A 26196-nucleotide genomic window follows, 5' to 3' on the forward strand; every position below is an offset into this window, starting at 1 on the left:
TTTTTTTTTTTTTTTTTTTTTTTTTTTTCTGGGCAGCTGACTGTCCAGGACAGGGATTGAACCCTGGACATTGGTGTTATCAGCATCACCCTCTAACCAACTGAGCTAACCCGCCAGTCCCAAAATGTATAATCTTCTCACTATAATCTTCTTATAGGGAAGGAGAAAATAGTTGGGAATAATGCAGTCTACCACAAGCTGTCCTTTTGGTCATAAATATTTATTTCCCTCCCTGAGATAAAATATGCTGACTCCCTCTCCCATCCTAAGAAAGTCTTGTCACAGCATCAATCTTGAAACCTTATCTATAGCAGGATCAACTATGACTCATTCTCTTCCAGAGACCTACGAACTAAAAAGACAAGTTATCTGCTCTATATCAGGGGTCCCCAAGACTATCCCCGTGTTTGGTTATTAGCTAGAAGGATTGAGGTCTCAGCTGAGAGTACAACTATGTTATGTTCTATGATTTATTACAGTGAATAACATAAAACAAAATCAGTTATCTGCTCTATATCAGGGGTCCCCAAGACTATCCCCGTGTTTGGTTATTAGCTAGAAGGACTGAGGTCTCAGCTGAGAGTACAACTATGTTATGTTCTATGATTTATTACAGTGAATAACATAAAACAAAATCATCAAAGGGAAAAGACCTATGGAGTGAAGTCTGCAAAAAGCCAGGCACATGCTTCCGAAATTCTTCTGCCATTGGAGTCACAGAGGATGTGCTTGATTTCTTCAGCATCCAATTGTGACATTTGTTAAGTTTTGTCTACCAGGGAAGCTGATTAGTGACTCAGTGCTCAGGGTTTTTAGTGTGGGCTGATCATGTAGATATCCTCTGCCTTCCATGTACCAAAATTCTAGACTTCCAGAAGGAAAGCATAAACTACATTGCACAAACAGAGTAGGCACAATAAAACACTCTTATCAGCTAGAGAATGGTGGGAACCCTCCTGAAATCCAGGTTCTCAGATGCCAGCCTACCTTGCAACTAAGCCTTAGGAAAGCAGTCTCAGGCCTGCTCTGTTAGCTCTTTTCTGTGCTTGCCCCCTCTCTCACTATACATTGTTGGACAGGAACAGATAACCAAAATAAATGCTTTCATTCAGAAAAGAAGAGTAGGAGACACCCATCAGCCACTGTTCCATAGCAATTTCTGAAATCCTACTAGGTAAATGAGGACTTCTAGGGTGTGTTTCATGATTATGCTCCAATTGTGTTTCTTGGGAGTTGCTTCCCAGTTCTTTGTTCTCCATGGTCCTTGGCTTTATCTTCTGGAGTTCCTTCCTTTTCCATATCCTCCATGACCATATCTGAAGAGAATATGTTATTCTTGGGTGCTGAATACCTTTCTCAGATTTTTCCTGCTCATAGAAAGTTGAGGGCCTATATTTGTATTTACTAAATAAGATAAAGGCAATGGGTTATCTACAGATCTAGTTCAGTGGCTGGCAGCAAGAAAATTATTTTTGGAAGCCAGAAAGTCAAGATTTGTATTATGCATTGGGAAATACTGTTTCCTATGAAAAGTTGTAATTCTAATACTAACTTTTTATTATTTTAGGTAACCAGATTGCAAAACAATGTTACTAGAGTGCTCTGACTACAGGAAAGACATGAGTTTAGAATAAAATTGGACTATTTGGAAGTGGGAATGAAGAGGAAAATAGAGAACCCAAGAAATTCTGGGACTTGTAGTGTTGAAGTTAGACCTGTTTATCTTTTTCAACCAATAAAAAATAAAATTAAGAAATACTTTAAGTAACAAAGGCTGATTAAAATGAGTCTTCAGGGTAATGACCAAATCAAGGACACAGTATTACACAATTTGTTAAAATGCATGAGTGAATTGTGGTAGTTCCTACTAAATCCTTTAGTTGGACACAGAACTTAAGGAAAAGAACTGAGGGTGTTGTCACACAAAAGTTTGATAAGCTCAAGCTATGTGTAATTAAGCCTTTGAGAGAGGCATATCTAGAAAAAATTATGGGTGTTGCTGTTGGTACATGCGGCTGATCAGAATCAAGTAGGTAAAAATCTGACAAAATTTTTATTTTCTTTGCAAATGTGAATGATTTAATTTTTTGAAATTGTGGTATAATTAACATAAAATTAAATGCACAGAATCCTAAGTGTTTAATTAAATGAATTTTGATATTTGAATGCAGCCAAAACAAACTATATAACATTTACGGTATCCCTGAAAGTTTCCTTGTGCCCCTTTCCAATAGATTTCCCCTACCTCTGCAAGACAACTACTGTTGTGGTATTTATCACTATTGAATAATTACCTTTGCATGTTCCGGAACTTCAGTATAAATAGAATCATACAACATGTATGCTCTGGTGTCTGGATTCTTTCATTCAGCTCAATATGTTATCCTTTAAAAGTGTGATCATTTTAAGGTTTGTCAGTGTTGTGAACATCAGTAGTTCATTCCTTCTTAGTGCTTATTAGTATTCTACTGTTTGAATATATCATAATTGTTTATCTCATCTCCTCTTGTTAGACATTTGGGTTGTATCGAGTATTTAGTTACTATGAATACTATGGCTGCTATGGACATTCTAGTACAAGTCTCTTTGTGGACATATGCCTTCATTTTTCTTAGGTAGATACCTGGGAGAAGAATTGCTGGTTAAGCTTTTGAGAGAAAGAGCATTCTGTCAAAAGAACCACCACCCTACATTAAAAAGGACTCTAACTCTTCAAGTCTCAAAATGGCATAGAGTCCCTAACTATCTACAGGCAGGAATCAGGCTAAGCTGCTCTTAGGCTCTCTCCTGTGAAGAAATGAGTGTGTTTTGCTTTTGGGAGGGAAGTGAATATCTGTGACTAAGGAGGCAGACTGTATATTGCCATTTTATTTTTCCCAAATGTTTGCTCCCTTCCCTAAAAGTGGATTATACATCCCTTTCCATTGCCAAGTGACTTAGACTGGCTCTCTGAGGCAGACTATACTTCCCTACCCTGTTGTCAGCCTTATGTTGTGACTTGCCTGGGCCAGTGGAGTGTGAGTGGAAGTAGCAATGCATTGGTTCTGAGAGGAGAAACTCTGCCTGCTTTCCTGTTCTTTTCCTCTGTCGTGAGAACAGCATGTCCCAAATAGGGAGTAATCCCAGTCTGAAACTCAGAAGATATAAGGAGAAGAGCCAGAGCTGACCTGAAATCTGCAGTTGAATGTTAGTCTGGAATAGTCACCGCTGACCTCAACCCATAAGTAATGTGAATGAGAAATAAACCTTTGTTTTGTAAGCCACTGATATTTTGGGGTAATTTTTTTTTTTTAACTACAGCAAAGCTAATAGAATCATTAAAAAAAAGTTGGAAAATGCAATATAAGACAGAAAATTAAGCAATCTAGAGATAACCACCACAAAATAGTATTTTCCCCTCTGACTACAAAAATACATTTTTAGGGTAGAACATGTGGATAATAAAGAAAAGAATAATAAAAAAGAATAATAAAAATAAAATGCATCCATAATTCATCCATAATTCAAGATTAGATATAGGTACTCTTGACATTTTAACATAAGTATTGCTTATCTTTTTTTCTATGTGCTTATGCTTTTCCCACCTCTTTTTGTGAAATTGATCCTGAATTTCTTTTTTTTGACTGTGCTCTGTTTTGTTGATAGTGACTTTTATGGAATCTTTTTTTTCTTGTTATGTGTCTGATTGGCATTTTACAAATGAAGGGACTGGTGCACATAGAAGTTATCTAATTAGGCTGGTTTGTGACTAGCAACTTAATTAGAAGTCAGATCTTTTACTTTTAAATTTTCAAATTAAAATGGTTGTTTTTTAAGACAATTTCTAGGGTCCAAAGCTCTTTATTTTTTCCTAAAATATATACTTATTCCAGACACTGAAAGCTTGATGTCTGTCCCATCTTTGTCTCCTTACAAAAGCAAAATATTTAGTTTCAAGGTAAGGCATTCCTATATAGAAATTGGTTGAATGTACTTTTTATAATAGCTCCTGTAAGTAGGATTAGTTTGTCATTGTTTAAGCCTTAATGGAAAAAACAAAAACAAAAAAAAAGAAAAGATACACATTTAGAAACTTTGAAGCTCCTTTGACAAACTGCCATTATAGGTTAGTTTTCTTATTAGGTTTTTATAGTTCATATTGTGTCAACATTGCTTTAACTGTTTCATGTATTTTGCAAGTATGCTTGTGTAGCATAATAACAGCTAATATTTGCTGAGCTCTTACTGTGTACCAGGCGCCATGCCAAATGCTTTACACATGCTATTAGAAGCAGAAATTTTAAAACAATTGTATTATACTGATACTGATATTTGATTTTTGGGGTAGTGTTTTTCAAACATTTAGAATATAATTCTTATTAATTTAGTGATATCTATCTAGTTACCCTATTAGTTATTCTATTTATTAAATAATGTTTTGAAAATAGCTAAGATTTTAGTTTAGCTAAAATCATAAATCAACAAGTTGATTTTTACAAACCTGTTAGTTATTAAGTAACAGAACACTGGGTTTTAGGCCCTTAGGCCTGTGCTGCTTATACTTAATGGCTATAGCAGGACTGAATCATCCTGTGTCTACAAAATCTAAATAGGTTTTATGTTATTTTTTCAATAAGTAGTTACATTTATATATATAAAACAGTTGTGTGTGATCTTTTAAAACTTAATCATCAAAACTCATTGAATTGTATACTTTAAATGGCTGTAGTTTGTTAAGTTATTCTTCAATAAAGAAAAAGGTCCTTAAAAGGAAAAAGAAATCCATAGACTTTTTTTTTTTTTTTAGATGTTGGGTCATACATTCCTTTTGATTACTTTTTTAAATTAATAGACTTGAATTTTTTTTCTATCTTAACCATTTTTAAGTGTATATTTCTGTAGTATTAAGTGTATTTATGTTGTTGTGAAACAGATCTCAGAACTTTTTCATCTTGCAAAAATTATAGACTTTAATTTTTTGAAACCAGTTTAGATTTACAGAAGAATTGAGCAGATGGTAGAGTTCCCATGTTATGCCCTCTCACACACAGTTTCCCTTATTTTACGTTAGTATGGTACATTTGTTACAATTAATGAACCAATGTTGATACATCATTATTAACTAAAGTCCATACTTTATTCAGATTTCCTTAGTTTTTACCTAATGTTCTTTTTCTGTTCCAGGATCCTGTCCAAGATATCATATTACATTTAGTTGTCATGTCTCCTTAGGCTCCTCTTGGCTTTGACAGTTTCTCAGGCTTTACTTTTTGACCTTGACAGTTTTCAGGAATACTGGTCAGGTATATGGCAGGATGTCCCTCTATTAGAATTTGATGTTTTGCTCATGATTAGACTGTTATGGGTTTTTGAGAGAAAGACCATGGAGTTAGAATGCCATTTTCATTACCTCATATCAAGGATGCATACTACCTTTTGATTACTTTTAATATGCTTTTTCAGATGTATTATTTCAACGCTTTGCAAAGATTTTCATTGGGTGTCTTGCAGCAGTTACTAGTGGCATGATGTATGCTCTCTACTTATCAGCATACCATGAACGAAAATTCTGGTTTTCCAACAGGCAGGTAAGAAGAAGAATTTTGAGCATATGAAAGTCGTTTTAGTATTTGATATTAATTTGAGCAGTGTGATTTCTAGGGAGCCAAAATATGTGTGTGATAAGTATAACAAGTGCTGTCTTATTCATATCTTTTGTAAACAAAATGCTTTAGAAACTCTCTTGAGAACACAGTCACAGTATCAGCCTTAAAATATTTAACAGGATATTTCATAGAGTAGAAACTATGAGGGAGCTGTCCTTTGTGCAATTAATTTATTAGGGACTTTTGATAACAGTGAATTGTTAGGGAGTTCAGTCAGCCTTTTAGTAGTTTTGGTAGCTCACATTTCAGAAGCCATCTGTGAAGTTTCAGCATTAAAGTATTTTAATTTTTAGATTACATGATTACAATGTTTAAGGGGGGGTTGAAAGTAATTAATATATAACATAATATTTTTAAGATGTTACCTCTATTATTATGTTTAATATTTGTGGTTTTTGTTCTGTTTTGGTTTTTTTTTTCTTGGTGGCTGGCCAGTACAGGGATCCGAACCCCTGAGCTAACTGGCCAGCCATAATGTTTAGTTTTAAATCATATATATTTCACAGACTCTTTAGTCGCTATAGTTATATTCATAATTTCATAGTTTGACTTTTGAATAAGTTTGTTTTCAAAGTTTGCTGGACTTTTTGGGTTTTTAAATTTTGAGCCCAAACTGGATTTTTTGTTGTTCTTATTTTTTAGCAAGTAGTCAAACTGACTAAATGCTTTTAAGCCATCTATTTATCTGACACCACTAAAACATTAAACCAAATAATTACTGACTACACCTGTATTGATTTAGCTATTACTGTAGTGTATGATTTTTCCTTGAAAATGTTATGCAGATTAGCTAATAGTAGCTGGATATACAATAGTATCATCTGGGAAGCTTTAAAAAAATAACCTCCCTTTCAGATTCTTAGGCCCCCACCAGCCTTTGAATCAGTATTTCAAAACATATTTTGAGGTGATTTTGTTCTATAGGCAGAACTGAGAATGACCAAAGGTTTGAAAATATAGAAGGCATTCATCAAGAGCGTTGTTTTTCAGAGCATTGTATATGGCCCAGGAGCATTGGCATTACTTGGGAGCTTTTTCAGAATTGCAGACTCTCAGACCCCACTTTAAAATCAGAATCTATATTTTAATAAGATCTTTGTGTGTTTCATATACACTGTAAATTTGAGAAGTACTTCCAGGGACTAGAGGAATGACAAAAGACAAAAATTTTTGAGAGGCACTGATCGAGAGTTTACATCTTTGAAATCTTAGAAAGAAACAAATCTGTTTCCATTCATAAAAATCATTTTAAGGAAATTTATTTAGGTCAGTAAGCTCTGTCTTAGTCCGTTTGGGCCACTATAACAAAATACCATAAACTGGGAGGCTTATAAAAAACAGAAACTTATTTCTCATAGTTCTAGAGGCTAGAAGACCAAAATCAAGGTGCCAGCAGATTTGTTGTCTGGTGAGGGTCCACTTCCTTGTTCGTAGTGGGCCATCTTCTTACTGTGTCCTCACATGGTGGAAGGAGCATGGAATCTCTCTTGGCTCCATTCATGAGGCCTCTGCCCTCGTGACCTAATCATCTACTAAAGAACTCATACCCAATACCCTCATAATGTGGATTAGATTTTCACATAAGAATTTTGGATACAAACATTCAGACCATAGTAAGCTCCAAATTGGGGGGAAGAGGGTTCATTGGTCAAATAGATCTGGCCAAGACTTCCTCTTGGAGATTCACAATGTTTAATGTGTAATGAAACTGAAAAGTCTTGCAATAGAGAAATTTATTTAACTTTGCTTAATTCAGCCCTTTTCAAAACTTATTTAACTACAGAACTCTTTTTAGGTAATACCCATTACATCTTCGGAAGTTCTGTTGATCAGACTTTGGGAAAACTGCTCTAATATATTTTGTTTTTGTATTAATTGATGAATATTATGCATGAAAATAAATCAAGTTTGATTTTAAAAGAGTATAGATTCAAAAAAGTTTGATTCGACACAAAAAGCACAAGGCCTCCTAATGTTTTCAATTACTGCATTCTTGGTTCTGTATAGCCTAATTTTATGAATTTTAAGACCTGCTTACATTTCTGGAAGTTCATTTGAAAAGAACCGATGAAGTATCTGTTGCTCTTGAAAAGTACCATTTAAGGGCTTGCTGTTCTGGATACATATGGATGTGGAATAGTAATAGAAAATATTACTTTCTTCTTAAACTTATCTTTCTATCAGGGATTTCTAATACTTCAACTATCAATTGTTATTACCTGCCTTTCTATTCTTACTATCCTCAAGGTATTTCTTTAGGTTTTCCTTCTAGATTTTCCTTATATATAGAAAAGGTAATGACTTATGAATTACAATTCATTTTAAACTTCAAATGTTTCATTAAAACGATTGCCAGGGCCGGCCCGGTGGCGTAAAAACGATTGCCAGATTATTGAAAAGTTTAACCTCCTCATTGATATGGCCACTAGTGATTAAAGAACATTTAAACATGTCTTTGAATAAAAGGATAAATAAATACCTTGTTAATTTAAGAAGGTGAGGAGGGAGAAGGAAGATTGCACCTGAAATTTAAGACATTAGTATTTAAATGATCATTTTATTTTCTTTTAGGAGCTTGAACGGGAAATCACATTTCAGGGTGACAGTGCCATTTATTATTCCTATTATAAAGATATGTTAAAGGCGCCTTCATTTGAAAGAGGTACCATAAACACAGTTGTATTATTGATAACAATATTTGTCTGAAATAAAATATTACTATATTGGAGCCTTTGAATATGGGGATTTGTTTCAGAATATATGTATTTCTCTTTATTGTACCTAATAAAAAATTGGAAAAAAAATTGGATAAATGAGGCCTGGAGTCTCATATTTTGGTATGTTTCTTGATAATATTAAATATTTAATTATCGATGAATGGCATGTTTAATTATTGTAAAGGCAGAATAAATAATTTGAAGAAAAATCTTTCTGTCTTTAGGTATTTATGAACTGACACACAATAACAAAACTGTATCTCTGAAGACTATAAATGCAGTACAGCAAATGTCTCTATATCCAGAACTTATCGCCAGTGTTTTATATCAAGCAACTGGTAGCAATGTATGTATTTTTCTTTTGACCTTAATATTTATTTCCTCACATATTTATGAATCCTCAAATTGTTTAATGTCATCCTATTCTCTTTCTCTTTCTTTATTCCACTTAGGAGTTTATTGAGCCAGTGTATTTCTATATTGGCATTGTTTTTGGATTACAAGGAATATATGTCACTGCTTTATTTGTTACAAGTTGGCTTATGAGTGGAACATGGCTAGCAGGAATGCTTACAGTTGCATGGTTCATTATTAACAGGTAAGAAAGGTGTTTTAATTGATCTTACAATATTTTGTGGCTGTGATAATCAGAATTCTGAAAATGCTCCTCATACCCAAGATTCCCCATCCTAAGCCCAGAACCTGTGAATATGATGAAATATCATTCCTGTGATTATGTTATATAGCACAGTTGACAATAAGGTAGGAAGATTACCCTGTGGGCCTGGTGTAATCACATGAGCCCTTAAAAGCTGAGTGCAAAAGGGAAAGTCAGATATATTCAAAGCATGAGAAGGATTCACTGTGCCATTGCTGGTTTGAAGTGAGGAGGAATTGAATTCTTCCAACAATCAGTGAGCTTGTAAGAGGACTGCAAGCCCCTGGTGAGAACTGTAGCCCTGGCTGATGTCTTGATATTAGCTTCAGGAAACTGAGTAGAGAATCCAGCCATTCTCTGCTGGCCTTTGTGAGATAATAAATTTGTGTTGTTTTAAGCCACTACATTTGTGGCCATTTGTTACACAATTGAAAAATAATATACCAGTCTTATATCTCTTTTTTCAGACATAGTGACATTGGCATACATGTAGGTTTTCTTTCTTCTTTTATTTAAATTGATGACGTCGCTTACCGTCATAGGTAAGGACTCTATATTAATCTATGACAGTGTGCTTTGAATTAATGAATTAGTCTTTATGACAGTGTGCTTTGAATTAATGAACCTAACCCCTATGGAGCTGTGGTTCCTTTTAGTGTAGAATGGTATTAAAGAATCCAATCTGGGGGCTAGGGTGATAAGATGATTTCTTATTATGTCATAAAGTGCCTATTAGAGAATATTTTAAGTTGCTGCATACTTTTCTAAAATTCTAAAATTTTCTAAAATTTCTAAAATTTAGAAATTTAATAGCACCACAGAAAGTTATGACAGTACTATGTCTGGAAAGACTTCCTTTTTAGAGTGAAATGGTGTTTAGTATAAAACAAGATTATTTGCATTATTTAAAATATAGACCTTCTGAAAGGATTGTTTTCTTGATTATGTGATGTATTATATCTGATTAAAAGTCTCTATTAAATTTAATCTTTGGCAAAAAATAGTACATTGGTTAACGGTAAAGAGGTAAGATGCAAGGAAATGCACATGTAGGAGAGGTATAGTTAGCAGAAAATAATGGGAACACATAATGCTGGTTTTGCTGTGATAATGTTGGTATAGTCAAGATGCTGGTGTAGGGGTAAATTTATCTCAATTTTAGGTAGTAGTTTTCCCCAGGAATTCCATTTTATTTCAAGGAAGCAATCTAAAAAAGGGAAAAAGTTCCTTACTTGAATTTGTTATTATAGAATTATTTGTAATAATTTAAAAAAATACAATAATAATTTCAAATAATATAAATAATGATTTGTAATAATATAAAAAATTAGCTCTTCCTAGTATAGGAGAATGGTTAGGTAGATTGTAATTCAGTGCAAGGAAGTGGGCAGCCTTTATATTGATAGTGTACAAATGGTTTTCAACTTTCACGTATTATGCATTGACATGCATATTGACATGCACATAGACATATGTTTTGCATATATCATCTAACTCAATGTCTCTCAAACTTCCGTTATGTATATTTAAAACTTAATTAATTCTCATGGATTCCATGTGTTGACTTAAATAATCTTAATTATAATGCTACTTAAATATAAAGCATACAACTGGGTAACATTCCTTATGCCTAGAAGTGCTTATGCTAGTATAAAACTGAAACCAATTAAATGAAATAACAAACCAGTAAAATATTAATTGAAAATATTAATTTAATATGAAAATGATATTTTTCTGAAACCAAATTGCAACTCTTAGTGTCAGTATGGTACCAGTGAAGCAGGTTCTTATGAATGTGACAAACCTACACAACTGGGTGCCATGAATGACTGAGTTCTCATCATTTCACTCTGTTCAGTCTACTAAAAATTTTTTTACCACAGTGATCAAGAGATTGTTTTGTTTTTATTTGCCGATGTATCCTTTAATATTAAGACCATGTCATTGTTTTTTGATTAGCCCAAGCCAATTTAAGTAGTACTGTGTTGCCAACTAGATTGTCAGTACAAACAGAGAAGTGAACACTGAAATCCTTTGGCAGTAGTGAGTTCCAAGGTGGTCATCCACATGATCTAGATTGTGCTTATACTGTGCTGTTTTTAAGTATCATTAAAGTAAGAACACAAAATTAAACTTAGAGAAAACTTGCTGATCTCTGAATGTATCTCAGGTCTGTAGACCCCAGTTGATCTAACAACTTATTATTTTGAAGTGTTGGTTTGTGCTACAGTCTGCTGGATTTTGCCACTGCAGGAATAATGGGGATCTCATTTGATTTTGTCACATCTCACTGTTAGCTTTCTGGTTCTTACTGTCATTAAGCATGGTACGGGGAAGAAAGTGAGTAGCACATGGGTTCAGAAAGGTACCAGTATGTTTATTTGGTGAAGTGTCTGTTTAATTTTTTGTCTTTTTTTTAGGGCATTGTTTGTCTCATTATTGAGTTGTAAGAGTTCTTTTTCTTTATGTGTATATATTCTAGATAAAAGTTCTTTGTCTATGTTTATTTGGTGAAGTGTCTGTTTAATTTTTTGTCTTTTTTTTAGGGCATTGTTTGTCTTATTATTGAGTTGTAAGAGTTCTTTTTCTTTATGTGTATATATTCTAGATAAAAGTTCTTTGCTAGGTGTTTGTATTGCAGATATTTTCTTCCAGCCTGTGGTTTCCTTTTCTTAACAATATCTTTTGAAGAGAAAAAGTTCCTTTTTTGAAGGAGGGGGAGTTGGCTGGTACAGGGATTGAACCCTGGACCTCGGTGTTAACAGCACCATGCTCTAACCAACTGAGCTAACTGGCCAGCCTGAAGAGAAAAAGTATCAAATTTTGATGAAGTCCAATGTGCTGATTTTTTTTTTCTATCTTTTATTTTTTTCTCGTGGTTTTTGTGTCATACTTAAGAAATCTTTGCCAAACCCAAGGTCACTAAGATTTTTATCTAGTCTGTTGTGGCCTGAATATGTCCCCAAAATTCATATGTTGAAATTTAACGGCCAATGTGACAGTATTAAGAGGTGGTGCTTTTAGGAGGTGATTAAGTCATGAACAGAGCCCTTATGAATGGGATTATTGCCCTAATAGAAGAGGTTGAAGGGAGCCGGAAGGTGACATCTATGAGGATCAGGGCCCTCACCAAGCACTGATTCTTGCTGGTGCCTTGATCGTGGACTTTCCAGCCTCCAGAACTGCGAGCAGTAAATTTCTGTTGTTTATAAATTACCCAGTCTAATGTATTTTGTTATAGTAGCCCAAACTGGCCAAGTCATAGTCTAATATTTTTTTGTTGATATATCTATTGAAGTATAATTAAGAAACAATACAATGCACAGATTTTAAGTGTTCAGTTCAGTGAGTTTTTACTATTTTATATACCCATGTAATCACTAAAACAAGATACAAAACATTTTCATAACCACAGAAAGTTTCTTTGTATCCCTCAAGGTGATGACTGTTCTGACTTCTATCACTACGTAGATCACTTTTGTCTATTCTGTACTTTCATATAAATAGAATCATACAGTATATATATTCTTTCATCTGGCTCTGCATAATATGTTTGAGGTTTATCCACATTGTGTATAGCAGTAGTTCATTCCTTTGTATTGTTGAGCAATATGTAGGAGTATGTTTTCATTTTCTTACATAAATATCTAGGAGTGAAATTTCTGGGTCACTGGGTAGATATATGATTATGCCAGTCAATTCTCCAGTGGTTGTACCATTTTTACCCTCCCACCAGCGATTTATGACAGTTCTAGTTGTTCCACATCCTTGCCAGCATTTGGTGGTATTAGTCTTTTTGACTTTAGCCTCTCTAGTGGGTGTGCACTGGGTCTGTCATTGTTGAATTTGCATTTCCCTGATGAGTGACGATACTGAACACCTTTTCACGTGCTTATTGGTTATTCACATATCTTTTGTGAATTGTCTAAGTCTTTTGCACATTTTAAAAAAATTGTATTTATCTTTTAATTGTTCATTTGTCAGGTTCTTTATATATTCTAGATAAGAATCTTTTGTCATGTTATGTACTGTTAATATTTTTTCCTAGGCTGTGGCTTGATTATTCATTTTCCCAATGGTGTCTTTTAATCATCAAGTATTTCTTTCTTTCTTTCTTTTTTTTTTTTTTTGTGGCTAGCCAGTATGGGGATCCAAACCCATGACTTTGGCATTATCAGCACCATGCTGTAACCAAGTGAGCTAACTGGCTAGCCCAAGTGTTTCTTTTTTGATTAGTACTTTTTTGTGTCCTGTCCAAGAAATCTTTACTCCAAGGGTATTGTAATATTTTCCTACATTTTCATCAAGAAACTTTATAATTTTGCCTTTTTGATTTAGGCGTATAATCCATTTCAAATTAATTTTTATGTGTGATGTGAGGTAATGGTTGAGATTAATTTTTTCATATAGATGTCCAGTTGTTTCAGCATTATTTTTTTAAAGACTGTCTTTTTACCAGTGATGTGACTTAACACTTTTATTTGAAAATGAACTAACCACCAAGACACATTGATATCTGAGAGAATAAAAAAAGAAAAAAAATGAACTTATGATGTATACGTGGATTTATTTCTAGAATTTTGGTCTTTTTCTTTTCTGTTGATTTGTACATTCTAACCCCAACACCATACTGTATTGATAACTATTACATTTTACTAAGTCTTAGAATTAGGTTGTATAAACATCTAACTTTGTTCTTTTTCCAAATTACTTTGGCTATTGTAGACCCTTTGCATTTCTGTATGGATTTTAGAATCAGCTTTTTGATTTCTTTAAAAAAAAGCTTGCCTGAATTTTGATAAGGATGTAATGCAATCTATAGATTAACATGGGGAGAATGGACATGTTAACAATATTGTGTCTTCCATTCCATGGTATACAAAATGTGATATATCTACCTATTTATTTAGGGCTTGTTTACTTTCTGTCAGCATTTTATAATTTTCAGTGTACATTTTATAGTTCACATGTTCCTTTAGATTTATTCATAGATTTTTGATCTTATTGATGCTGTTATAAATGCTAATTATAATGTTCATTGATGGTATATAGAAAAAATTTTTGTTTATTCACCTGTCTCCCATAGCCTTGCTAAATACATTTATTAGTTTTTGTGGTTAGGGTTTTCTATGTACACATTATATTCTATGAAAAATAACAGTTTTACTTTCCTTTTCAATCTTGATGCCTTTTATTTTTCTCATCTTACTGCATTGGCTTAGCCTTGCTAAATACATTTATTAGTTTTTGTGGTTAGGGTTTTCTATGTACACATTATATTCTATGAAAAATAACAGTTTTACTTTCCTTTTCAATCTTGATGCCTTTTATTTTTCTCATCTTACTGCATTGGCTAAGTGCCTTGCTAAATACATTTATTAGTTTTTGTGGTTAGGGTTTTCTATGTACACATTATATTCTGTGAAAAATAACAGTTTTACTTTCCTTTTCAATCTTGATGCCTTTTATTTTTCTCATCTTACTGCATTGGCTAAGTGATGGACAAGAGTTTAATAGTGGTGGTGTCTGAATGGATGAGATTATAGTTGTTTTAAAATTTTTCTTCTTTTTGCTTGTGTGCATTTTCTAATATTTCTGTAACAAACATATACCAATTTTCTAATAAAGTAATACATTTTAAAAAAAGAATTAAGTATGAATAAGGGGGAACACGCAAAGTATATGTGTTTAAAAAGCAGAATAAAAATTCATTGAAGAATTATGATTATGTAAAATATTTTTATATGGGACAAATACTTGAATGGATTGTAGGACAATGGAAATGCTTGATTTGTTATAATAATGATTGGTACTGTTATACATATCAATGGGAACAAAAATATTAAAGTGCAATTGTATTTTTTGACCATGTTCTTGTCTCTTTCTTCCTAGGAAAATCTTTTGTCTTGTTTTGCTTAGCTACTGAACTATTGTGCTAAAAAGAAAATAGGTCAAAATGTAAATTTGAAGAAGCCCAGAGAAGGCTATAGATGACTTGACATAAGAAAGTACATTATGCTACTCTGAGAAAAAATAAAAGATCTGACTGGGGAGAGGAAGGGGAAATGAGACAGGAATTGGGGTAGGAATAGAAAAAGAAAGTTATTAGTGCTTAGAGGTCTGAGATTAGAAGAGATGAATAAAGAGGATTTTTAAGATTTATTATATATGTTGTGTAATGTAATTTGTCCGTAATTGCTTTCTCAAAGATGTTTTATTCATTGGCTTTTTAAAGTCTGAGTTTATTTCTTTTGTCTGTGATATCATGCTGAGCCTGGCTGGATTTACTGCTGTTGCAATTATAGCTTCTTGGTCCATGAGATTTTAATATTTGTAATTTTGTTTATTTGCAAACAATCCAGTGGTTCATGATTAGTGTTATTGCAAATACAGTTTACGAACTGGATTTACTGCTGTTGCAATTATAGCTTCTTGGTCCATGAGATTTTAATATTTGTAATTTTGTCTATTTGCAAACAATCCAGTGGTTCATGATTAGTGTTATTGCAAATACAGTTTACTAACTGACATCAGTATGTAGGATTGTGTCACTTGGCTATTGAGTAAACTAAATTACGTGGAACCATGTCCATCTCTTATTACCTAGGAGAGTTATACAGGAATTTTCATAAATTTCTAAAAATAGAACAGCACCTTTGTTTTTGTGTGGACAATAGCCATTGAGTGAAAGAGAGCCAAATTTAGTTATTGTTGGAAAGATAGTCCCCTTGTGTGAGGATGCACAGTATACAACAGGCTCTCAGTGAAAATTGATTGAGGAGAAACTTAGGAGGCACCTACAAAGACACTTCTATATTTGTGATTCTGAGAATTTTCAAAAGTTTCTAGTTATATCACATAAACGACTATTGTAATATTAATTCTGGGTAACTTGCTGACTGAAAAGATTATTAAACTGATATCAGAAGATATGCATTATTATCCCAGTTATGCCACCTACCACCTGTATGACCTTGATTAAGTCACATCACTTCTCTGAACTTCATAGTCCTTTTCTAAAGAGGGATAAGAACTTTAGATCTGCCAGGCTGCTAATGATGTAGTGCAGATGCGCTCTAGAGAAGAGTAGCCATCTGGTTAAGGGAAGGGAGGGTGGGGGCTGAAATCCAGGGTAGTCTGTGCAACAAGCTATGTGCCACAGCATGGGGCCGTGTCTACCCAGAGCAAGCGTGCCGTTTTCAAATGCTCACAGAGGCCCATCTGTTCTCCAAGCAGTGCACAGCAGTGTGCATCTTCCTGGGTGGGAGTGGGGATGAGACACTTCATTTGCTTATAGATGCTGTATAGGCAGTGGTCTAATAGATGGTTATGAAGAACAAAGAGATGTGTGTGAAAGTGCTTTGGAAAGTACAGTGTTACACAAATATAATGTCTTGCTTTTGCTGTTCATCTGTGGTTTATTTTAGGGTAGATACAACAAGAATTGAGTACTCCATTCCTTTAAGAGAAAACTGGGCATTACCATATTTTGCATGCCAAGTTGCTGCACTTACAGGCTATTTAAAAAGCAACTTAAATACTTATGCAGAGGTAAGATACAAATCTGTTTTATCCATCACAGTTAATTCTGATATATTGCAAATGTGGTACATAATTTCAAAGCTAGTCATATTGAGAGTTAAGTTATATTCAGTGAAGCCTTGTTACTACATAATAAAATATGTAGTTAGGTAGTTTTCTTATAACTGTTATTCTGTAATCTGACAAATAATTGACAGTAAATTATTTTTAGGAGAAAAGAGATGTTAAATTCTGTTAGTGCAGTTGTTTGACAAATATACAAAGAATATCTTATTTTGAAAGTTAATCTGTCCCAGTGTTATTTTACCACTTCTCTTATTTCTGGATGTGATGACCTCATAATCTAAAGAAATATTAATGAAGATATAAGATATGACCACAAATGACAGCAGTGTTATTTTTGGTGGTAGCATTGTATATTCTCTGTTTACTCTCATGTTTTCTGTGATTGAGGTATAGGTAGGTTAGCGAAAGTTTCAGGAGACTGTCCCAGTTAGTTTAGATTCTTACTTTGTTGTTGCTGTTACCACAAATCCTTTTGGCTGCTGGACAAAGCCTACAGACTCTGTCTCAGAATAACAATTTTAAATGCATTAAATAAATGTGATTCTAAAGGCAACTAAATATATTGAAATTGACTGAAATGTAGCAATCCTTTGACAGTCTGCTTATCTTGGGTTAAAAATTCCTGGCTAGAAAAAGAGACCAGAGGGACCAAGGAAAGGCTTTTATGAAACCTCGTTATATGGGAAACAGGGTGGACTTTGTGGTTCCTTTTTGAAATCTCTGAAAAAAATCTACTGTTTTCTCCTTCTTTTAGCAGTGACAAATGTCCTGAGCATAGCAACCTTCACTTCATTTTTTTTTTTTTTCCTTTTTGTCTTTTTTCGTGTCCGGCAACGGATCGCAACCCTCAGTGTCGCGCCCGTACCGGACCGGGACCGGCAACGGGATCGCAACCCTCGGTGTTGCTCCCACGCCTCGCTCAGCCAGTGAGCGGGAACCGGTCTGTATGTGGGATCCGAACCCTCGGCGGGGGCGCCTGCCGCGCTTCCCAAGCGGCGCACTGTAGCAGTGCGCCACCGGGCCGGCCCATTCACTTCATTTTTATAACATTTTTATTTCTTTTTTTGTGTAAAATAACATGAACACATATTTGTAATTTTCCTTTTTGTTGTATTTGCATAAAGAGCTTTGTGAGGAAGAATATTTTCTATAATAGTCAGGAATCTATGACTGAATTTTTTTCTGTTAGATTGTGCAGCTGTCTTCTAGGAAAGACTAGTTCTTCAATTTTTGAAAAAAAAGTTCAGTATAGTGAAATGCACTGCTTAAGCTTCTTTATGTTTACTTTTATTTGGAACTAAAGCTACTCTTTTGTTGCCTAAAAAAGATTTAATTATCTTTTGAATGAAATCATTGTTCTTATTAATTTTGGGAGTTTTTTTGTAAACTTATATTTTCCCTTTTCTATCATATTTTTCTGAGTATCTTTTTTCATTGCCATGTTACTATGTTATGCATTTACTCTTTCTAATTTTTTTATCTTAACATTTTTTAAATTAAATAAGCAATACATACTCATTATACACATGGTAAAGAAGACAGTTGTCAGTGTAAATGGGTATACAGCGAAAAGTACATTTCTCTGCAGTTCACTATTGTTATCAAGGACCCTGTACTTTTGAAGGGATCCAAGAATAGCTTATAATTTTATTTTAGGTTACAGCCTGTTTCTCTTTTTTTATTTAAACAGTTATTTTTTTCTATTTTGAAAGTTCTCCACAGTATCCTCCTTTCCCTCCCCAGCACTCACTCTCTGTCTTTCTCTCTTAATGTTAAGATAAAGGGGAAAAATTGTATTTATCAGTTATATGATTATAACTAGCCACTCACTTATCTGGCTCAAGAGTGCACAACAAGAGCAAAATATCTGTATGCAAGTATTAAAGGGGTAAGAATATTAAGAATTCTATAAAAATATACAGCAGGAAAAAAATACTGAACATACTGACTTAACTATGGTGTATTCTTAACCATTCATTCTTACAACTCAATTCTTTAAGAAGCAAAACTGCCCAATCTTTTAATCATGTTCACTCTACTTCTCTTCCTCCCTCCCCTCTCCTGTCTCTATTTTTAGTGTGAATTAGTTTAAAATTCACAAAGCTTACAAAAATAGTATAGAGAATTCCCATATATCCCTCACACAGCTTCCCCCAATGATAATATCTTATATGACTATAATACACTGTCAAAGCCAGGAAGCTAACACTGATACAATACTACTAATTCAGGTCCAGACCTTCAGATTTCACCAGTTTTTACATACATTTCTTTTGATGGGGAGTCAGAAGGAGGTGTGTATAGTTACATGAATTTTTATCATGTGTAGATTTGAGTAACCATCACCATAATCAAGATACAGAACTCTTCTATTACCATCAGGAAACTCCTTCATGTCACCCCTTACAAGTCACATCCTTCCTCCAGCCGTAACCTTAACCTCTGGCAATCACTGATCTGTTCTCCATCACTATAATTTTGTCACTTTGGAATGTTATGTAAGTAGTCATATAGTATGTAATCCTTTGAGATTGGCTTTTTTCATTCAGCCTCATGCCCTTGACATCCATCTTAGTCGTTGCATTTACCAATGCTTTGCTCCTTGTTATTGCTGAGCAGTATTCCAGCAGCATGTATTTTTTTTAATCACATATTTTGTACTTTGCATCCCATTTTTGAGACTAGATCTTGTGGTCCCAGTTGCATCAGGATATCTAAGCTCAGATCTTTTGAGCAGTTATCTGGAGTCATCCAGAGACATCTGTGGTTGATACTGAAACTTACTTAATGTGTCACTTAAATCACATATATAACAAATATTACACTACAGGCACAGTGAAGGTGAAGCACTGTGAGCCACTGTGAGCCACTGTGAGCAAGGGGTAGATAAGACTGCACAGAACTTTGAAAATGTTCAGGGAAAGAGAAACTTAAGCTAATTGTCCAGATTGTGTTTGATTTATATTTCAGTCTTCAAGACTTATTTTCGTTGCATGTTTTTAGAGTAGTTTGAGAGTAAACCCTTGGAATTAGCAGTTTGTTTTACTATGTAGCAGCATTTCCCCAGAATTCCCAAAGTAATCTCTAAATGGCTAGTCGGTTAATTAGGCTGTGTTTAGAGTTGAGCTTTCATTGATTTCTGGAACTGGTTTCTCTGGGAATGATGGTTTCAGGCCTGGTTATTATATAGTTCTGATTGTTCCACATTAGAAGGTTTCCAGAACACTTTCCCTGTATAAAGCTATGGTGACAGGAAGAGCAGAAGCTTGTGTTCTATCGATGTAGAGCCTTTCTGAGCTTTGTAGTGGATGTTATTGGACCACCAGCAGCATTTTGCCATCTCTTACATTTTCTTCTCCGGTCTTAAATCTTATTTAGGATGCTGGAAAATTCTTTTATCTGCTGATGGCTGAGGTATTTCTGACTCTGGAATTTATCATTAAGTATAGTAAGCTGAGTATGAAAGATATAGTTTTAGAGAACACAGTTCTTACCTAAGGTTTCTTGATCTGGCCTTTATTATCTTTTTCCTTCACTGTTCTTATCAGAATGAGGTCATTTGACAGTACAGGCAGTGGAGGAATTGGAATAAAAAGTAGATCAACGGAGGAAGGAAGAGACTGTTGTTGGAAATATGCTGTGGGACAGTGGATTTGTCACAGACTTGGTTACTTTAAGGGATCACTTGGGAGATGACATTTGGAAGGACAGAATTGATTTTAGCAAGGCATATTTCAGGCAAGGGCAATGAAATCCTTGTGTTTAGTATTTAGCAGAGGAAAATAGGTGAGAGCTTTATATGGCTGACAATGCAAGCACTGGGGAAAGACAGGGCCATGCTTTTGTTGAGAGGAAATAAAAAGGTAATACCTGGTCTGTGGAATAACTGAGATATAAACAGACTATGAATATGGAAGCTCTTAGGAAAATATGAAGCACCGTGGGAGTAAAAATATTGTTTTCAGGGTGAAAGGAGTTACTTTCACAACAACAAAAGCTCATCAGCCAAGTCTAGTAAAAACCACAATTTTCTTATATTTAGTGCTTTACCTCATTTGGGATAAAAGAAAATAATACTGAATTTTGTTTTTTTTTCCTTCTTTGTTTTCCTGGAATTCTCAATATGATGTTGAACGCTGCAGGATAAGTGCTTGATTTTTCTCTAGAGTGCCTTATTTATGACCTTATTGTTTTTGTACAGATTTAATAATAATTGTGTGATTTAAAAACAAAGTTTCGAGAGTTATATAGCTTGAAGTTCAGCCAATAACAGAGCTGCAACTTTGAGATAACAACCTCATAGACTTTTATAGTAATAAAGTTATTGATGGTTAGTTCCTTTCTTTTGTTTTCTCTAGAGGTTTTGCTACTTGTTGATCAGTGCTTCAACTTACACGTTTATGATGATGTGGGAGTACAGCCACTATCTCCTGTTTCTTCAAGCAATATCTCTGTTCCTGCTAGATATCTTTTCACTGGAGAAAAGTGACAAGGTATTTTGGCTTTTTTTTTTTTTCTTTTGGTGGCTAGTGAATTATGGCATTTTGAAATGATGATTTCAAATCATCATTCTCAAAATTCAGAGAATAAATGTTTTTATAGTGTTGTATCTTAAAATCTCTCTTCCTTTTCTTCATCCCATGTACTCAGATGGTTCAGAACCCTGAGTACCAACATTTAAGTTATTTGAACAGAGAGAATTTAACAAAAAGAATTGTTAACCAAGTATGCTCACAGGAACCACAAGCCAACAGGAAGCAAGAGGAAGGAGCAAGCTCCTTCCTCCTCCAGCCTTGCAGTCTCCCTCTAGCGTTTTCTATCAGCAGAGCTTAATAGGCAACTATCTAGAAAAGCAGAAATGTAGATTGCAGAGTCCCAGCACCAGCATTACAAGGCAGAGGATGGAAGGGGAGGTTTGGAACTAAGACAGAGTTACTCAATAACTGGCATATGTCTGTACAACCAGCTCCCAAATCAATAATAGAGCATTACCCAGAAGACACCGTTGTGCTCTCTCCCAGTCATTACTTCAGCCCTCAAGGGTAACTGCTATGACTTTTAACAGTGAGGTATCTTTTTTTTTTAAAGTTGCTTTGGCTTCTTATGGATTTTTTTTCTATTTGTCTTTGTTTTTTTATGTTTAACACACTGCGTTTTGTTTTTCCCCCTAACTAATGCTATGTTTTTCCCTTTCTAAAATTAATTTTAAATTTCATTTAAAATTAAATTATTTTCATTTAAAATTATCATACTGTTTAATTTAATTTTTAAGGAACTTCATTTAAAAAAATTTTTTTTGGTTTTAGCAGCTGGCTGGTACTGGGATCTGAACCCATGACATTGGTATTATAAGGCTGTGCTCTAACCAACCAAGATAACTGGCCAGCCCCTATGCTATTTAATTTTAGAAAAAAATCTCCTAAGACATTTAAATTCCTGGGAGATCTTCTATTAGAACATCAAATTTAACTTTCTTATGCTCACTGTTAACTAGATCAAAAGCAAAAATACTTTTATCTGATGGTGCATTTCCTGGCAGTATATTTTTACGGGGTAGATTTTGGGAACGGCTGCTAAAGATTATGATTTTTGATTTGTGCAGTTTGATTTTGCATGGATGAATTTTAATAACAGGGCAAACCAAGTGAAATTAAGTCAGAGTCTGACACTAAAGAAGGTTCATCCAGTCTGATTTAGACACTCATGGTTTTAAAGCTCTTTGTTTCCTGAGAGTTCTAAGAAGAAAACAATTCCTTACAGGCCATCACATTAAAAATATGGGTTGAACATTATACAATACTGTCCCTAAATTATAGTAGAGCACTTACTGTATATAATTATAGTCAAATCCATCCTAAACAAAACTAGTGAAAAGATGTACAATAAAATTCGTTTTATTCTCATTCACTTTATTTTTGTCTCAACAGGTTCATGAAGTTTATAAAATCTACATATTTTCTCTTTTTCTGGGATATTTACTGCAGTTTGAGAATCCAGCTTTATTGGTGTCTCCTTTATTAAGTTTAGTAGCAGCCTTAATGCTTGCTAAGTGCCTTCAGGTAATTAGAATTGCCTATTTATCATTCTTGTGGTTAATTTTTAAATTGTTAATTTTTTATACCTCATTTCTTTGTTTATATGATTTTTTTCCCCACAGCTGAATGTGAAGAAAGGAACTTTTGTAGCTAAAATAGTGAAAGTGATTAATTTTTACTTGGTGTGTACTTTGACAGTGACATTGAATATTATAATGAAGGTAAGTAACTGTCTGGGGTTCATGTAATAGAGCAGATTGAATAATAAAATATATTGGGTTAAATTTTAATGAAAATGAAATAGCAAGCTAATAGAGTTGGTGCAGTATAATTTTGAGTTGAACAATAATTGTAACTAGCATATGGATGAGAAAATAGGATTCTGATTCTTTTCTCTATAAACTTAAGAAAAAAAGAAATACACTATATTGTTCATTTAATTTAAAATGTCATCATTACTCAATTAACGTTAAGCACTGTAAGGAATAAATTGAGACAAGTCAAAGGTATTCAGAAGAGTTAAATTATTTGTGCCAGATGGGATGATAAGGTTGAAATCTTCTTACTCCTCCTTATAGTTGTATGCTTAGTCATAAGGTAATGTGATTGACTTATGTCAATAAATCTTGCTTCGTAGGCATACCGTGTATGATTTAATTCACATTTTTGTTTTGTAGTCTTGCTGTATTTTCTATCTCTAGTATTGGAAAAAAGCATATTGCTATAAGCACAGCTAATATTTATTAGACTAGTGTTTTTCTCTTCTAGATCTTTGTCCCACACAAGGAAAATGGGCATATGCTGAAATTCCTTGAAGTAAAGTTTGGACTAAATATGACTAAGTAAGTTTTAGATTATGTAAGTTTACCTAAGTCTGTAACACCTAGAAGATAAAAAGCAAAAATACTTGTGAAGGAAGTATATACCTAATTATATACCACTTAGAAAACAATTAATTTGAGATATTATAATATGTTGAAGAAATATGACAGTTTTTTTCTTATTTAAAATATATCTCATTTAAGTCTTTTATAAATTAGATATACTTAAACTTCAATAGCATTACAGTATTTTAAGGCAACTTTCTCCCTTGATGAAGAACAATGATACAACCTTATGTCAGAATAAATAAAGATTTAAAATGAATAAACAGGGCCGGCCCTGTGGCACACTCGGGAGACTGCGGCGCTGGGAGCACAGCGATGCTCCCACCGCGGGTTCGGATCCTATATAGGGATGACTGGTGCGCTCACTGGCTGAGCGCGTTGCGGGCGACACCAAGCCAAGGGTTGCAATTCCCTTACCAGTCACGAAAAAGACAAAAATAAAAATAAAAATAAATAAAAAAATAAATAAAATGAATAAACAGCCAAGGTAATTTTAACAACTACATCAGCAATATGCTTACATTAAAAAGAGACAGAGAGTGGTCAGTAAGGTATTTATTTCATAGCAAAGAGTTTCATTTTGGGTTCATATTAATTGGACCAGAATTAGATTGCTTTTAATTCAAAATAATGTTGTACCTTTATTTTGTTCTTGTTAAATCTGTTTTTGCTTATTTTTCCATCAAAAATGAAATAAATAATTTTATGTACTGATAGTGTCTACTTGCATAATAGAGGATATTTTTACTTACCCATTTCTCTAGTTCTAATATACCTTGCAACTTTATTCTCAGTTGCTGTGATTATATGGTATTAAAGATACTATGTGTAGAATTTCATGTTGTGATATATCACAGTTAACAAAGTGTTTGACATAGTTTAAATACTGGAGAATTCTTCTGGTATGTAAACCATATATGTATATCCACTAAGATAAAAGGATCCTTAAGAGGCCATGTGCTCCATAAGAGTAGGAACTTTGTCTTTTTCTGAAATATATATAGGCCTGACACATGGGAGGCAATCAGTAAAAATTGGTGTAGACCTCCATAAGTGACTGGTCTTTCCACTGACTTTCCTTTTAACCTTGGGCTCCTCTTAGAGTCTTGGAAGGTCAAGGTCTGCTTTTGACAAGTGTTTATTAGTTGATGTTACGTAGTGCCTCTTTATTTAGAACATCAGGTTCTAGGTTTGTATCACAAGGTAATGCACTAGCAGTAAGTGTTTTAAGAAGAAGACATGGGAGGTAAAAAAAAAGAGTGACATGGTCTCAGTCCTTAAGAATGTTGCCATCTCATTAGATACTTGTTATACAATTATACAAGTTAGTGGTATAAACAGTAAATGCCTTATGTTTAAATGTGCCAATTGGATATTAGATTTGGAGTTCACTAGAATTTCAGGAGTCAATTCTGTTGAGACAGATTTTCAAGAACCACTCAAGAAATGTTTTTTTTTTTTGTCTTTTTTACTGACCGGTAACGGGATCGCAACCCTCAGTGTTGCGCCCGTACCGGGGACCGGCAACAGGATTGCAACCCTCGGTGTTGCGCCCGCACCGCGTTCAGCCAGTGAGCGGGAACCGGTCTCCACATGGGATCCGAACCCTCGGCGGGAGCGCCGCTGTGCTCCCAAGCAGCACACTTTCCAGTGCGCCACCAGGCCAGCCCTACTCAAGAAATGTTAATAGATATTTATTGGATATGCAGGATAGTAGGCCAGTATTCTTGGGGATACAAAAATGACAATCTTTATACAATATAATACAAAGCAGATTACATTAGACAGTATAATAGAGGGGCAAGTAAAGTGTCGTGGGAATATGGGGAAGGAAAGATTGAGACTGGGGGATATGGAAAGAATACTCGTTAAATTGGGATTTGAATTGGACCTTATAGAATTAATAATCTTAATAGGCAGATGAAGGTGCATTCATCACAGATAGAAGATAAAAATTTTGATGGCAGTCTCTTTAATACAGCTCTATTGCTATTTGACAAGTTGTTAAACTTTAACCAGTGATTTGTGAAATCTACATTCTTAATCCATCCAGGAGCACTTATGAACAACACTCTATCTCTTACCTCCTTCTCCACAGGTAGGGATTGAGGATTGGAGGTTGGAGATGGATTGAAGTGAGGATGCAGATAAAAATGCATATAATTAGGAGTCTGTTGATTATACTTAGCTTAGGGTCAATAAAAGTATCCTGATTCTTATAGCTCTCAAAATGTTTACATTTCATATTTTATGATATCTCTCTTAATAAATAGATGTCCCTTTTAAAAATGAGTCCTACTTGAGTTACATTTATCAGTATAGAGTAGGGCTGTCCAATAATAATATAATGTAAGCCACATATGTAATTGTAATTTTCTAGTAGCCATATTTAAAAAAGTAAAAAGAAACAAGTGAAATTAATTTTAATACTATAACATATTTTCTTTAATCCAGTCCATCAAAATATTATATTAATGTGTAAATAATGTAAAAATTATTGAGATATTTTGCTTTTCAAAATTTCTTTTTTTTTTGGGCCGGCCCGGTGGCGCACTGCTACAGTGCGCTGCTTAGGAGTGCGGTGGCGCTCCTCCCGAGGGTTCGGATCCCATGTACAGACTGGCCGCTCACTGGCTGAGCAAGGTG

General features: G+C 34.2%; 1 protein-coding gene across 1 annotated transcript in view; it reads left to right on the forward strand.

Moving 5' to 3' along the window:
- Positions 1 to 26196, forward strand: part of DPY19L4 (dpy-19-like 4 (C. elegans)) — a 55206-nt gene that overhangs the window by 4416 nt on the left and 24594 nt on the right. Inside the window, exons 2-10 of the mRNA XM_008582475.1 lie at positions 5443 to 5567; positions 8217 to 8307; positions 8587 to 8708; positions 8815 to 8960; positions 16448 to 16571; positions 20987 to 21121; positions 22556 to 22687; positions 22786 to 22884; positions 23432 to 23505. Of these exons, the coding sequence (XP_008580697.1) occupies positions 5443 to 5567; positions 8217 to 8307; positions 8587 to 8708; positions 8815 to 8960; positions 16448 to 16571; positions 20987 to 21121; positions 22556 to 22687; positions 22786 to 22884; positions 23432 to 23505 (1048 nt within the window). The remainder of the gene's footprint in view (positions 1 to 5442; positions 5568 to 8216; positions 8308 to 8586; positions 8709 to 8814; positions 8961 to 16447; positions 16572 to 20986; positions 21122 to 22555; positions 22688 to 22785; positions 22885 to 23431; positions 23506 to 26196) is intronic.

The sequence above is a fragment of the Galeopterus variegatus genome, unplaced genomic scaffold (assembly GCF_000696425.1).
Source record: "Galeopterus variegatus unplaced genomic scaffold, G_variegatus-3.0.2 Scaffold2623, whole genome shotgun sequence".
In the NCBI taxonomy this organism is placed as follows: Eukaryota; Metazoa; Chordata; class Mammalia; order Dermoptera; family Cynocephalidae; genus Galeopterus; species Galeopterus variegatus.